At 37.3% G+C, this 15,921-nt stretch overlaps 1 protein-coding gene across 1 annotated transcript in view; it reads right to left on the reverse strand.

Moving 5' to 3' along the window:
- The window catches only part of RYR2 (ryanodine receptor 2), a gene marked incomplete at its 5' end in the record, with an annotated part of 258,073 nt that overhangs the window by 20,976 nt on the left and 221,176 nt on the right, over positions 1-15,921 (reverse strand). The window contains 8 exons of the mRNA XM_019471222.1: positions 2,479-2,612; positions 5,341-5,383; positions 6,027-6,157; positions 8,733-8,951; positions 9,794-9,880; positions 10,373-10,520; positions 12,370-12,434; positions 12,810-14,113. Of these exons, the coding sequence (XP_019326767.1) occupies positions 2,479-2,612; positions 5,341-5,383; positions 6,027-6,157; positions 8,733-8,951; positions 9,794-9,880; positions 10,373-10,520; positions 12,370-12,434; positions 12,810-14,113 (2,131 nt within the window). The remainder of the gene's footprint in view (positions 1-2,478; positions 2,613-5,340; positions 5,384-6,026; positions 6,158-8,732; positions 8,952-9,793; positions 9,881-10,372; positions 10,521-12,369; positions 12,435-12,809; positions 14,114-15,921) is intronic.

Genomic DNA, 15,921 nt, shown 5'->3' on the forward strand with positions numbered 1-15,921 from the left:
ATGAGGCACTTAGGGACATGGTTTAGTGGGCATGGTGGTGTTGGGTGTTGACGGTTACTCGATGATCTTAGAGGTCTTTTCCAACCTCAATGATTCTATGATAATCCCAGTGTGCAAATTTTATCTATCTTTACTGTCTAATCTACGGTAAAGCTCCAACTGCATCATCCTCCTTAGTTGGTTATATTTAAGTAATACTGCAATATATTTAAATAATTATTTAAATATTTAAAGACATATTTATAAATTTTAATATATATACTTAAAAAATACTCAAGACTGCATCCATAAGCTGAATGGCTCTTACAGAGTTAAAATATAACAGTACACTGAGGATTTTTTTATGCAGTACATCAGTGGGACAGACAGGAGCTTCTGAAGAAGCATGGTCACTTGCAAGTAGAGTGCTCTCATTCCCTTGCAGAAAGACAGATGGAAGGGAATCCCAGGTTATTTGCCGACAGGAAAGGGGAAGAAACAGTAGGAGCTAGGGGTTGAGGATACAGAAGAAAAACCTGGCTCATTTGTATTGGGAATGGAAATGCTACGTGCTGCATTTCCCTTCTGTGTTGAGAGATTTATAGGTATCTAGGCCCTCAGTCTGGGCCACCTGCTGCTGGCACATGCAGAAGCAGAGGCACTAGAGCTGGGATCTGCACCAGGTCATACCATTCTCCACTTTTTTGCCCAAAAGTGGTACAGTAAGGGTTCAACTCCAGTGCTTTTCCCACCTCTATCTTCATTGCACTGTAAATATATTTCAAATGTTGAATCTGGAATATGCCTAAGTTTTAGTAGCTTCATTAGTGTTCATTTTTGAAACTGGTAAAAAGTGGATACATGTACCTTCCTGAAGCATATGAATTTTATGCGAATGGTTCTGTAAACTTCTGTCATAGTTGTTTATTTTCCCACAGCATATTCATCTGTTATAAGCATGGAATGATTTCTCCAGGGAGAACATGAAAGACGGATGAGGTCATAATTTTATTTTTTTTAATGTATTTTACATGGAGTAGATGTTAGAGATGTAACAAAAAACTGGCATCCTTCAGGCCTGATTCTGAAATTAAGTATTTCATCAGCCTTCTCCAACTGCTTCATTCTGGTCTGTTTTGTCAAGAGTATTCACAGAAACATTATTTCAAATTTCTTCCCAAATATGAGTCGTGAGCACACAGGGAAGGGAAAGTAGTTTCATTTTCTTTTTATACCAATAATAAAAGTAATAGAAATCAATTTTTTTTTTCTAAACTCAATCATGGGTCCTACTATAATCCAGCAGCAAAACAGCAGCTAAGAATAAATTCTGGAAAGTACAAGAGTATTCACAGAAACATTATTTCAAATTTCTTCCCAAATATGAGTCGTGAGCACACAGGGAAGGGAAAGTAGTTTCATTTTCTTTTTATACCAATAATAAAAGTAATAGAAATCAATTTTTTTTTTCTAAACTCAATCATGGGTCCTACTATAATCCAGCAGCAAAACAGCAGCTAAGAATAAATTCTGGAAAGTACTCAATATTATCTGCCACAATATTAAATTTTATTTAGTATCGCAATGCCACAGAGTCCTTGGGCCTTAACACTGCACCTGATTGATTGTTTAGATGGACTCCAGGTTTATTTATCCATCCATGGATATTAAAGATCCATCTTTACAAAATCAGCCCTTGCTTCAATGCAATTCTAATCTACTAGTGGTCCCTCATATAATCCTTGCCAAACCCATTGATAAAATGCTGCTTTTAAAGAAAGCTATAAATAAACCCTTACATTAGAATCTCTGTAGCATTAAAAGTCCATCTGTTAAAATATATTCTATCTATTTGAATATCTTTTTTTGTAACGCAGAACCGGAAAAAACATTTTTGCAGTGCTTTACAAAAACTGAGGATGTCCCTTCCCTAAGAAGGAAAATGAACATCTAGGGGCTTTTTTTCAGGTCTGTCTCTCAGATGATAGGCAAATGCACAGTTTAGGGAAAACAAATTATAAAAAGATGTGAAAACTAATCATCCAACTTCCTAGATTTTACTGGTCACTATTAGTATTGCTTAAATATTCCATCATTTCTTTACAGTCAGAACACACAGTGCCAATTTTGCCCATTCTTTCCAGCTGAGCTGAACTGAGAGAACTATGAAAAGGAGTTTCTAGCCCAGTTGTAATGACACTATCAAAACAGTGGGAATGTGATGCATTCAAGCAGCTGTGTACTAAATGAAATCTTCATACACAAAAAACAGTGGAGTCCTGCATATATGTTGTCTGTAATGAAATAAAATCACTCTATCATTGAACTTAAGAATTGATTTATCTTATATAGCTATACATAAAAGAGCAACAAGAAAATTCAAAGCTGAATGACAAACCTTGAATGCTTGATTTTAACTTACGAAAAACCCCAAAACAAAAAAACAAACAAACAAAAAAAAGAAACATTCACACAAACAAACCAGAAGCGAATGCTTACACAGCAGATAAGGAGCTATCCTTCTTTGGTTTCTTCTTTTCTCGAGCATCGCTAAAATCCAGAGCAGCTTTGTCCATTCCTAGTAACTCACTGATCCTGTCACGGCCATAGAACTCACCATATTTATCCATGACCTAAAGTTAGGAGGAATATTCAAGAGAATGAGTTGGGTAGACCAGCTGTTTTTTAGCCTGGTTTCTGAAGACAAGAGGTTTAACACAGACGATCTTTTTCATCTGTTTGTTTCCATCTGTCTATCATATCAGTCACTAATATTTTTTTTCTGCTCAGTTGCAATCAATTCAACAGAGGCAAGAGGTGGCTGTCAAAGATAAGGTGTTCCTACTCATTTAATGAAAACAGGAAGTGGAAAGCAACCCTGCAGAAGGACAATAACTAAATCAATGTCATCACCGACAGAAAAAAAAATACACTGTGAGGTCACACAGGAAAGAGAGGCTTTGAATATCCTAGCTATGTGAAAAGCTCTGATTAAAATAAGATTTCTCAAAGACAGTATTTGACCCTTACTAGTTATTCCTTTTAAGGAAAAAAAAAAAAATCCACACAACATATTTATTCTGTTTAAAAAGTTTTTTTAAATAACCTGAACATCTTGATGGGGAATTTTGGATTTTTTATTTTTCTTTTAAGGGGAAGTATTTCATATTAAAATAGATTTCACATTGAAATAGTCGTGAAAAATATCCTTACTTATTAAATAGCTCCATTGCATAATTTTGTGACCTTATTTCTGTTAGTTAATAATGGCGATGAAACGTAATACACACAGAATATTTAGGAATCAAAAGATCTTGAACAGAGAGAGTTACAGCTAAAAATGATTTTCAGTGAACTCAAACTATCCCCCATCTCTTTCTTACAAAATTTAACATGTTCATAAGAAACTTTTCTGGAAATGAACACATACTTGCTCTCATTCTCACTGAACACACAGCTCCTTCTTAAATATTATCTGGCTCTTCTCATTTTCAAAAGAATACTCAAAGAAATACAAAATTTTGGATAACAAGATCATAACTGAATGACTCCTGCAGGTGAGGTGGTATTTTACCAGCTTTCTAATAAGCAATGCTTTAAATCTTTATTGATATTTTTGCAGATTTTTAGAGACAAGCCTTCTTTGTCACATGCCTGAAAACAGTGCTTCATGACTGTGGATCATTCAGTAGGCTGGGGATTTAAGTATATGTATATAAAAATATTAATATATATAAAAGAAAACATTCTTTGCAAAATAGTGTATTTGAAGGCACTTAGATCTATGCAGAACAGTTCCTCAGCCAAAGATAAAGTACAAAACCTTCCACACAATTTAAAATCATGCTCCTCTCCTTTTAATAGGAACCTTCCTTGACCTACATTGACAGAAGCCATATAGGATTTTATTTTCTTTCTTGAGTACTCTATGTGAGCTACTCCCTCCTCTTTGCTTAGATAGACAGATAGAAATATGTATCTAACAACTTCAAATATGTAAAAAAATACTTTCAACAGCAAAATGAATACACAACTCAAAGCATTTTTTAGACAGGTTGACCTAAAACTGTTATGAAGCAGAAGAGCAACTAGTATTTAAAAAGACATGTTTCCGAAAGTGTGATTCAAGATTGGCATTGAATGGTGTGAAGGAGGGGTAAATCTGATCCAACAACATAAACACCCTTTTTCAATTGTGACCAAACGCACTAAGATGATTATTCTTGTTGTAAGCTATGGTACATACACAACATTTATTTTCTAAGAGCAAGCTGAGAAAACATTTGACATAATGTTCGTAAGAAATGAACTTCAACAGTCTCTGCGTACAGAGGACTATTTTTGAGAGAGAGAGATTGTTAGATTATGTGATAAAAGCTCATCTGCACACCCACAAAAGACCACAGAGATACATTGGCTGGGGGAGAGTCTGAAGAATATCCCGCCCAGCTACTCCCAGGCCCATCACAGGAGCCATCAGCCCATTAAAGGCCCATCTCCTCAAGCCTAGCAGAGCACAGGGGCACAATGGCAGGCAGGAACCCAAATTACAGACTCCCAATGAATGGACACCCTGCCTGGTCCCTCCAGGGCTATCCCAGGAGACCCTCAGCCCCAGTGTCCAGGTGCGAAACCCATCAAGATGAGTCATTGGGAGTAGCTCTCCAGATCACCTTTCAGAGTAAGAGGATTACTGCCAAGGGATGTGGGATACTTTATGGGATGGCGAAGGAAGAGCATTTGAGGATTGCACAGAACTTATTATTGGATGTTATAAGGAGGAAGCAAAGGTGGGAAAAGGGATGGATTTAGGTGATTTGGGGAGGAACAGGTGTGGGAAAAGAGAGTGGTAAGGGACAAAAAGGGCCAGATGCATGTATACAGTTTGCTGGTCAGTACAGTTGTCTGACTATGCCCTATGCCTAAACATCTCAATCTGTCCTATCTTCTTATTAAATTCCTTTCTAACCCTCTCCTGGGTGAGGGACTCCCTATTCTGTGTGCATGGAGGTGAATGCATAAATACACACAGACAAAACAATTTACATATGTTGCAATATACATACAGGTGTACCCAGAAATTCTCCACAGAATTTCATGAATGTATTTGAATTCCTGTTTTATACAACAACGTGTATGTAGAAAAAGTTTGAAAGAATAACTATTCAAACCACACAAAAATAGCTGTAAGCATGAGGTGAGTAAGGAATTCTGTGTATTTTAAAATGGTAAATACAGAAATCTACACTGAATCAAAGTTATATTTCAAAGAAATGCTGTCTGTATTTCTTCAAACACGAAAATAAACTTCCATTAAAATTTTATTTTAATTTCATATATATTTTTAAAAATAAGCCTTACCTTTCTTTTCACAAATTTGTCCCAATAGTTATTTGGAAAAGACCTGAAAAACACAGATAAACAATATTATGGTTGAGACAATCATGAGAAGCTTCAGTAGTTACTAAGACGTCATAAAAATTACATACTGATTTTGTTTCTAAGAGGCTCTTTTGTTGTTGCTATCGCCAGCTAGTCATTTGTGAAGTCACTGGAATGAAAGTTGCCAAATGGTGTTCAGCCTACCATGTTAATGTGGCTGGGAAAGAGCAGCAGAGCCAATGCCTGCAGACAGGGTTCTAAAGCAGTTGGATCACAGAGTCCCACCAGGCAGAGAGTTGGGACTTTAAACATGTTCCTAAAGGAGAGCCTTCAAGAGACACTAAAAGGATGCAAAGCACAGTTCACTCTCAAGCTGACAGCAATACACAATCATCACTGTGCTTGCCAAAAGAAATTCATCACAATTTTTTTTCTTTTATGGAACAGAAATAATTTTAAAGCAAAAACCTGTGAATGAATAAGATTAAAAAGTAATAGTAAACATTAGCATAACAGGTGCCTGAAATATTTTGTATATCCTTGCTAGAAATATATCCCTCACAATTGTTTATTTCAGACAAGCTGGATGATCAACTACATAATTGTGGAGATTGAAGAACAATTCCTTGCAAAGCTATAGAGAGACAGAGTAGGTAAAAACTCACTGCGTGTTGATTACAAGTCTATCCCACTGTCCCTTAATATCATCTTCTGATGGCTGTTCAGTTATATACAGCCCATCAAATTCCAATTTCCTTGCCACTTCCTTTTCTCTCTTAAAAATAACCAGTGGAACCTGCAGTTGAAAAAAAATCAGGAATTATTTTAAATGCACTGACATGTCTGCAAATTTTTAAGAAAAGCTGGCTGTTAAAAAAAATAAAGTATGTATGAAAAATAAAGTATGAAAACTGAACAAAGCAAAAATATTATTTAAAAAAATTAAAAGACTTGACAATTGCCCATAACACTGTAAAGGTATAGATGCACAAGGACCAGGTCATTCAGAATCATATAACTACAGCATACCACACAGTTGTAAAAAGATGGCCAAGAACCCTGAAAAGGGATCCTTCAAATAAAAACAGTTCTTCAGTGCTATGGAGCTATTAGAGCTTGTCAAACGAAAGAGAGCTAAAATAAAAATAATTTCTAAATGCTTAGAAATTCTAGTTCCAAAATATTAATTTGTGATCACACTTTTGGACTGCATTTTGATACCCAGAGGTGTTATTGAGTTTGCCTTTCATTTGTTAAAGAATTCTTGAGGTTTCACAGTGGAAAGCAAAGTGGTTTCACAGCAGAGAGCAAAGACAGACTGGAAGCAGTAAAAAGAAAAATCCTTAAATCACATTCCATATACTTGATTTGTGCTCTGTAGTTCTTTGCCAGCAGCTGAGATGCTTGAGCAGTAAGGATCAGGCTTTACCTACAACTCTCATCAGCTGGATGACATTCAAAAGTACATTCCAAGAAGGCAGATGTAACTAGTGGTCCCATTGGAATGGGTTTTTCTTAGAAATCTGTTACCAACAAAAAATAAACCCTACTCTTCCCCGCAATTATTTCACAGATCCCCAAAATTCACCCACGCTGCACTACCCACCTTGACTGTATTACTAGTCAAGACTAGACATGAGTATACTGAAACAGTAATAATAAAAATTAGACTACTCAAGCAACATGGTGATTGCATTAGATACAATAACAGTAGTTCCAATCTTATTTTCAGACAGCTAATTGAGAAAAATTTAGTGGATTTCATGCAGAGCAACCTCCAGAAGCACACATATCATACACAGACCTGCAGTTATGAAGATTTTTAATTTTGAAAGCAGTGTATCTCCAAAGACAGAGACTGAAACCATATTTGGTCTTTTCTTCAGGGTTTCAGAATTGGAAGGAAGGCAATTTATTATGGCAAATAATGATAATAATGTCTTTCCCTTCTAGTCAGAGGATAAATGTAGTTCAAAAAACCAATGTGGGAAAGTAGCATAAAAAGTCATAGTGGGAAAAAAAAAGCTACGAGGTGGGAGAAGAGGACATCTCAAAAGCCAGAAATCTAAGCTTTCATGCTGCATGCCAACCAGTGAAACAGGAAAACGTATTTTAGTATTTATTGACCTGCAGAGACACTTAAGGTAGAGATGAAAATCAACCACTTAATGCAGTAGTATGATGACCATTTGCCTCAACTACAAATGCAGATCGCGTCTTTTTAGCATAGAAAAGGTATTATCCATTAAAAGAGGAAAAGAAAAATATCAAGGACAACATAAAAGCTTAATAAAGAAATTATAATTGTATGGACAAATGAGCAACCATACTGGGTCATAGCAAAGGCCCATTTAATTTAGTACTATCTTGCACTTTGACCTATAGTTTTTGCCTCGGAAAGAGTGCAAAAATGGGGGAAGTACATCGTAAATGTACTCCTCCCAGCTCCAGAGATTTATGGCATTTGGTCTTCCTAAACCAGCAGCAGTATTTTGCCAATAAAGGTGGCATCTTTATTTCTTACATCCCTAACAGAGATCTTCTGCAAGATATTCTTTCAAAAGATGCTTAAGTTCCTGCCAGAACACTACCACCAGAGTGTATATGAAAAGTAGGCACTGTCTATAGCCACAACATGCAGTAGTGGCAGTCCAAAATGCTGCATCCTTTTCAAACGACCCAGCTGACAGACTAGTAACACAGACACTATCATCTAGCTTCCTCTGGTCATGTGCGTTCGCAGCTTGTCTTTGACAGTCACAAGCAGCTTCTGATACAGGTTACTGCTGTAATTGTCTGGCTGACATGGTAACAGTGCAAATGCTGATCTGTCCTGGTTTTGGCAGGGATAGAGTTAATTTCCTTCCTAGTAGCTGGTACAGTGCTGTGGTTTGGATTTAGGGTGAGAACAATGTTGATAACACACCGATGTTTTAGTTGTTGCTAAGTAGTGCTTACACCAGTCAAGGACTTGTCAGCTTCCCATGCCCTGCCAGTGAGAAGCTGGGAGGGGGCACAGCCAGGACAGCTGACCCAAACTGGCCACAGGGATATTCCATACCATGTGACGTCATGCTCAGTACATAAACTGGGGGAAAGCTGGCCGGGGGGGCTGCTGCTCGGGGACTGGACCATGACATGATCCTATGATCCAGTGTCATCCCTGCAAATCAGGCTCTGGCCTGTAACTTCCTGAATTCACACATCAACTAACACACAATTTCCGTGTAGGTTACACTAACAGAATAGTGTTTCTTTACATGGTCCCTCAACCTGCTTAAGCAAAGTTGCTATGACTTTGTTCCAATTTATACCACTCTGCATAAAAAAGTTGGGAGCTAGAAGAAAAAACAATGTTCGGTCTTTCTTACTTTCAAACAGTAATACCCTATGATGCAGAAGAATGAGATGACTGTGTGTAGGATGGCCAAAATCCGCAGCGTGGGCTCCATGTAGCCACTGCTTTCTTCCAGGACATAATGCACTGCAATGACCCTCTGGTTGTCACTTTCCAGGCTGTTCAACTTGGTACTTTCACCAGCAGATACCACAGGAATTTCCTTTTCTTCTGTCACAGCAGAGGTGGAGACCTGTTTAAATCACTTAATCTTAATATTGCAGCTGTATTCCTTTGACAGGAGCTTTACACTAGTAGAAGCTAAGTAGTATAACTGAAAACAATGATACCAAGGACAGTATAACAGTGAGGAAAGAACTTTTTGCATAAAAATGTCCACAGAGAATACCTCACAGTGACCCTTTCATCTTGTTACAAGAATCTGTGATATTGTGCATTTTCTTTTTTTTTTTTTCACTCTCTGTCCATGGTAGCAATTTTGGGCCACGCTGAATTTTATCACCTCAAATTCAAGAAAGGGCATAGACCTCTTGGAAGAAACCCAGTCAGCTCCTGGCACTCCCACATGTAGCTTTTATCAGCAGGGCTCTGCCAGAAACTGATTTGAGTCTGAAGACTCTAGAGTTGTATTAACAATACTAAAAGTCTTGACAAAGAAGATCAGTGATATTCTAGGCAGCTTAAGACGATATGACTTCTTGCTGTACACACCCTCTCAGGGGAGCATAATGGCACAAGAAAACATCTCAGCTGACATGTATTAGTTTAAGTTGCCAGTGAAGGCTGGGCTTGGCTGAGTCACTGTACTGTGAAATGGAGCATGAGGCATGGGTACGCCTTTCAGTCTGCTGCCTCTGTCACAGCACAGAACTTTGTAAATAGCTATTTGTGTACTGGAACTCTATTATTACTTCACACAAACACTTTAGCTCTCACCGTGTCAGATTTCTGAAGTAGCAGTATGAAGCAGGTATTTAATCTGTCAGGCTAGGCAGTTTTACCGTAGTACATTGTCTACAAAACCTGAATGTTTTTCAGTATACAACTTGAAAAGTAATATTTAGACAAGTTTACCTTATAGAAAAGCAGGATGAAGTTGATGGCAAAAGCAACAAACAATGCCAACATCCTCATGTTGTAAAAGTTTCGTGCAAAATAATTCTGAAAATAGAAACAGAATATAAATACACTTTGCCTAATAATGATACCACAATCATTATTAGGTTGTTGCATGGTTTTAGGCTAAGCATTGTATCTAATAAAGTCTTTTTATAGGAGAGCTTGTAGTTTCCCAAAGTTGTGTCTCAGGGAAAGACAAATCCTACAGGCTCACAAGCTGCTATGAAATATCAGGACATTTTATTAACGTAAAAATGCATGGCTGTTTTCCAGTGATGGACAGGCATTTCTGAAGGTCTGGGTTTTGGACAATAACCGTCTTCCTAAGAATTAATATCTTGTCCACTAAGTTATTTGTGTGTTTCTTTTCTCTAACATTCCAGTTAAACCTTTGCCTTTATGTCCTTTTTATGGATGATGGCGGATAGAAAAAATGAGGTTCATCAGATGCAAATTTGCCTTCCCATTGGTAGAATAATATGGTGGTACACATGCCTGCCAACAGCTAAACACATAGTCTAGAGAACAGCTTACAAGAAGCTTCTGTTGGTATGCAATGATTTTCTTCCAGAAAGCTGATTCCTGAACTTCTGGTTCTCCATATCTGTGAGTATGAAGTTGTCTTAATTTCTGTTTCCCTTTGTCTTCCTTGGCTTTCTCTTCTTTTTCTCCATCTTCTCCTCTTAGGACACAAATGAAGCCAAAATAATATGTCAAGTTAATAAAATTGCTAAACAAAAAAAAATTAAAACCACACCCTGAAAGAGGCCATTGCATCTTTTCATGAGGCTCAAGTAGTCATGACTCATGCAGTTCACACACATGAATAACAAGGAGACATACCCTTCTTCAGCCCAAAGCACTGGCAAGGGTGACTGATTAAGTCTACAGATAATTAAACTTACTGGTTTGGCACCTTGAAGTGAGGATGCTAACTAGTAGAGGCAGGTAATCAAGAAACTGCCAACCTTATTACCTGAGGGTCTGCTTCATAATTGTGCAGCTAATACTTGCACTGACAAATGTCTGTAAGCTGACAGCTGTATGTCTGTATGAGTGCCTCTATGTCTAAGTGTTCCCCTCCAACCTCATGCACTTGAACTATCTGGTTCCCACAAAGGTTGCGGAAAACTTTGGTTCTTCTTGCATTTACAAGCCAAACCTCAAGTTTTAAATTCTGCATTTCTGCCCACCTGAGGAATTCATAAGTACCCACTCCAGGAGGAGGCAGGAATAAGAAAGCTTGACAGCATTCGATGTGTGATTATCACCATGCTGCCTGACTACAGAAAGTCATAGTTAGTGGGCTGCCTTCTCCAAACACATGATCTAAGGAACTGTGAATTATCTTAGAAGTTAATTTGACCTGACAGCATGATAGATGAAAGGATCACAGAAGTCCATTTGAAGCCAAACCAGAGTGAGAGGCAACTTATAAGTTACATTATTAATTTCTCTGTATCTATCTACAAACAGAATAACTGATGTCCTACGCTGCTTCTCTTACTAGAATACACTCGACAAACTTTCACTTGAAAGTTCACTTGAAAGCTTGTCTTATGTTAGGAGTGGCTTCAGGGCAACCAATAGTGCCAGGCACTGCACTCCTCAGAGAGAATACAGGTATCACTGTAACTCACACAGCCAAGCAGAGCAATCAATAGTGAAGTAACCTTCAAAAGCCAGCAAGACTCTCCTTCACAAAGTTATACTGGCTGAGTTAGAAATTTGCTGTACTGATTAGGAAGAAGAGTTTTTGTCACTGGCAAATGTTTGTCATCCCAGGAGAGCAATAAGGATAGAGCTTGAGACTAAGGGACCCACTTAGAACTTTGACAGTGACCTATCGCTACAGGAACTGTACATGTATCAGAATTGTACATGTATCAGGAACCAAAAAATAGAGGGATGGAGTGCCGTACTTTTTACTCGTTAAAACCAAGCACTATGTTTTGCTTTCCACTATTTTTATTCTGAGCTAATCTCATTAACATTGGATTTTAACATATCCTAAAAAGATTAAAATGATCATTTAACAAATGCTAACACTTGTTCTTCATAAAGATGTGAGAGTACTCAGTAATTCATTAAAATTACATTGGAATATTAAGGTTTTGCAAAATCCAAATAACTCAAAACAGGTCATAGCAAATGGGAGGGGCAAAACAGATTCAGTCTCTACCACTGATGGATAACAAGTCTCTGGAACCCAGGTGCTGTCACAATTTTTCCAAGAGATTTTCTTCTAGCGTTCAGACTTGCCAAGAAAATCTTAATCAATCAAACACGTTCTAAAAGAAACTAAATTGACATTACAAAGGATGCTGCTGGAAGAGGGAAATTCATAAAGTCTCTGAGTGATGCTATTTACATGGCATTTCCTTGCAAATGTGAAGGATGGTTAAAAAAAATCCTAACTGTGGAACATGAATGGACACAAAATTAAAGGCAAAGAAGTAAGTACAAATCAAGCTGGTTTTTCAGTGAAACAAACCACATTTCATAGGATCAGAGGTTAAAGTAATACATACTCTGCTTTTTCAGGTTCAGATTTTGTTTCCTCCTTCTCTTCCTTTTCATCTTCTTTCACCTGCTCCTACAGAAAGTCAGATTTAAAAAGTGTCTAAGCACTATTATACACTACAGAGTTAGTTAAAAGGATACATACAGTGCAGAATGTTAGGCTTTTTTTTTAACAATTGAAACCTTGAGAGAAGACGATCCTTCAATTTACATTAATGAAGAGACATTTTAACACTGAATTAAAAGCAAACCAAAACACCGTGTACTTAGAGAAGGCTGTGGGAATTCAAGTTTATGACGTCAGAGAGGGTAAACATCAGTAATTATATGTGATTCCTTAAAAAACATGTCACAAAACCCAGAAAAACATAGATGCAAGTTTTGTTTCCAGACTATACTTAACATATAGTAGATAGAAACATACAGCAGAAATAAAAGATACAGTTACCTGGATTTTTTCCTGCACCTCAGGCATTGGAGCTAAGGAGGGACTGCTCAGTAAATCACTCAAACCAGCATTTGGATTGTGAGGGATCAATTTATACTGTCCACCTTCCCGTTTTAAATCCAAACCAAATATATCTGAGAGTAGATCACTCTCATCTGATAAAGTTCTCAGATCTGTCAAGTCTTCTGTAGGCAATGCAGCTTCTGTTGGCTTCCTCTCCCCCTCTTCTCCTTCCCCACGTACCTCATCCTGAGTGGGATCTGGCATATTAGCTAATAGTTCAGCCACTTTGATTTTCTTTGCTCCTTCTACTAGGCTTCCTCCAAGCAGCAAACTGCATATGATGCGAAAGAAGCCCCGGACGACACTACAACCAAAATGTAGTAAGCCCATCAAAATGCTCCAATAGGAAGAAAACAAAGCCATGACCATGTCCTTCATGGTCATTTTCTTCACTTTTTTCATCTGTTTCTTTAGGCTCTTCATGCTGAGCATTTTCATAAGAGTCATTAAATTATACTTGAGAGCTACTAATGCTGACTTCATGGTCACGAGAGAGAAGAAACCCGTTCTAGGATCCTGTTCCTCAGGCTTATCTTTCTCATTCTCCTCTTTATTTGCTGACCTTTCATTCAGATCCGACTCAGAGATCTGGGCAGCCAGTTGCATTTCAAAGATGGTATCCTCACAGAAATTAACAAAAAGCTCCATCTTTTCTTTCTCCCCGCCTTCATTTACAACATCAAATATAAATTGTCTCTTTGACTCTTTTACCTGAGGTTTCTCCCACTGAGTCCGACTTGACTCACTTATTTCGAAATAAACTCGTTCAATGCGCTTTGCGCTGCCCATGATTTCTATGCGTCCAAGGAAAGGCTGAAAATAATTCAGGACACTCTCTGACAGTTCAAGAAAAGTTTGCAAGCGGGTATCGTGGGGCATGTGTTCTGACAGGTTGGTCAGGAGAACAGCAACATTGAAACCAATGTCTTTGGCAGGTTCATGGAATCGTTTCACAAACTCCTCATAGTCCAGAGTCTCATTCTCATCTGTTTCAGCACATGATAGCAGAAACTCAGTTTCAGACTGGGTGTAATGCTTATGGCTTTCCATTGCCTTGTGAAAATCCCTCTTTGAAATTATCCCTTTACCATCAGGGTCATATTCCTTGAATGCATCAGAGGAAGTCAAATCCTTCAATTTTAGGAACATATCAAAAAACTTCAGAATCATCTCCACATTGTTGGACGATTCCACAAGCATATCGACCATCTGCTTGCCAATAGTTCCATTCACAACATTACCTAGATGTGATGACATGAAGTTAGAGATACTGGTGGCAGCAAATGTTTTGGCAAAGAAAAGCGTATAATAATGACTAGTGAAATAATCAAATAGTAAGAATGATAAACTATTGGCTAACATAGTCACATGAGAAAGCTAGCTGTAAAGTCAGAAATCTTTTGCTAATAACACTACCCTAAGACTTGGAAAAAACATAAGTGACTAAGTATTTGCCATTAAAGAAAGGAAGAACTAACAAGCCCTACAGAAGACATCTGTTACATTTAATATAGTACTAAACATGAGGCAGCATACTATGAATTTTACTATAGTGCAACATAGACAGAACTAGTGTCACATTAGTTAGGATGAGTATCTCAGTAGGTTACTCATGAAGAACAGCCTACAATACTAAGAATTTACGTTGCTTCCCAGTGACCTTCTATAAGCAAAGCCGTAGCAGTAGCAATACATGCTACACTGCAACCTATGCTGCATTTACTGCCCTCCCAGTTCTCTCAAGAAAATAAATGTGATAGGATACATGTAAGAAGCAAAAAGGAAAAACAGATCTTTGGATCATCTATGTGTATGTCTGGCTAGTCTAGTATTGGAAGCACTAATGCAATACAATAAAGGAGCTAAAGAAACAGTAGTATTTCTTGACAATGATCACATTCTCTGGGGAATCATAATTTCAGGTACTGTCTATAAAGGACCTTGAACCTAGTCACTAGACGAATTGAAACCTGTTCTTTATGGCTAAGATCACTACCAAAATAAATGCAATATAGTATGGGTGTTAATAAAATGACTGACATGGTTCAGTTCATAGAACTCAGGATTCCAACTTCAATAGTAAAAGAACTTTTCACCTAAGCCAAAAGAGAAGCCAAGTTCATGGAAACAAAGTAAAACTTCTGCTAGAGCTGGATTTTACACAATTCTGACATTCAAAATTAATATAAAATATATCAACTATACTAGATAAATCTCCCATTCACTTTAAGACCTAACAACTCCTCACAATTGAGACATGAAAATTAAAAACCTAAAGGAAAATGGAGCATTATTTCTCACATGAAGAAAATCACAAAGGTAAAAACTTTGCTAGAACAACTAGAATTAAATTTTGACTACCTTCCAGCATAGACAGCAACATGACAACCATATCCTTCTGAAGATCCATTAATTCCTTCAGTAATTCAATTTGACTGGAATCCTAAATAATGAACACAATATATATAATAAGATATCTATTGACTTCTTTGACATTTATATGTATGCATGCATATTTCACCCTGTAAAAATGAGACTTAGAAATTAAGAAGCTAGTAGTGCCAAAGCTGGTAATACAGTGAAAATACATTTAATTGCTTGATTCCTTACAGTACATTTACAGGATCATTTACACGATCATCGGTTTAGAAGACAGTAATTTAATAAAGACAAAGTGAAAACTGAAGGTGATGAAAAACTTTAAAGCAATAACTGGGTATGTCAAGCTCACAGATGATGCCTCTGTAATGTTTCATGTCAGCTAAAATATTGTCGCTGTTGGTATAATCAAGTTCACAGCTATGAAGACTTGTAAAAACAACAATGGCAGCAGCACATAGAACTCGAAGTGTAACATGATTCAAAGTGAGTGATTCCATTATAGGCCACTGAACTTTTTTTGGGAGAAAGAAAAGTTGAAATAAAATTTCAAAATATTTATTAATAAAGTTCCATTAGTATATCCTTAAATAGACATGATATTGATTCTCTTAGCCATCTTTTATCTCATTCAGCTTATCAAGTTTACTATTTCACTTGCCAATGATTT

This window comes from Aptenodytes forsteri, unplaced genomic scaffold (assembly GCF_000699145.1).
Source record: "Aptenodytes forsteri isolate BGI_AS27 unplaced genomic scaffold, ASM69914v1 Scaffold10, whole genome shotgun sequence".
NCBI lineage: Eukaryota > Metazoa > Chordata > Aves > Sphenisciformes > Spheniscidae > Aptenodytes > Aptenodytes forsteri.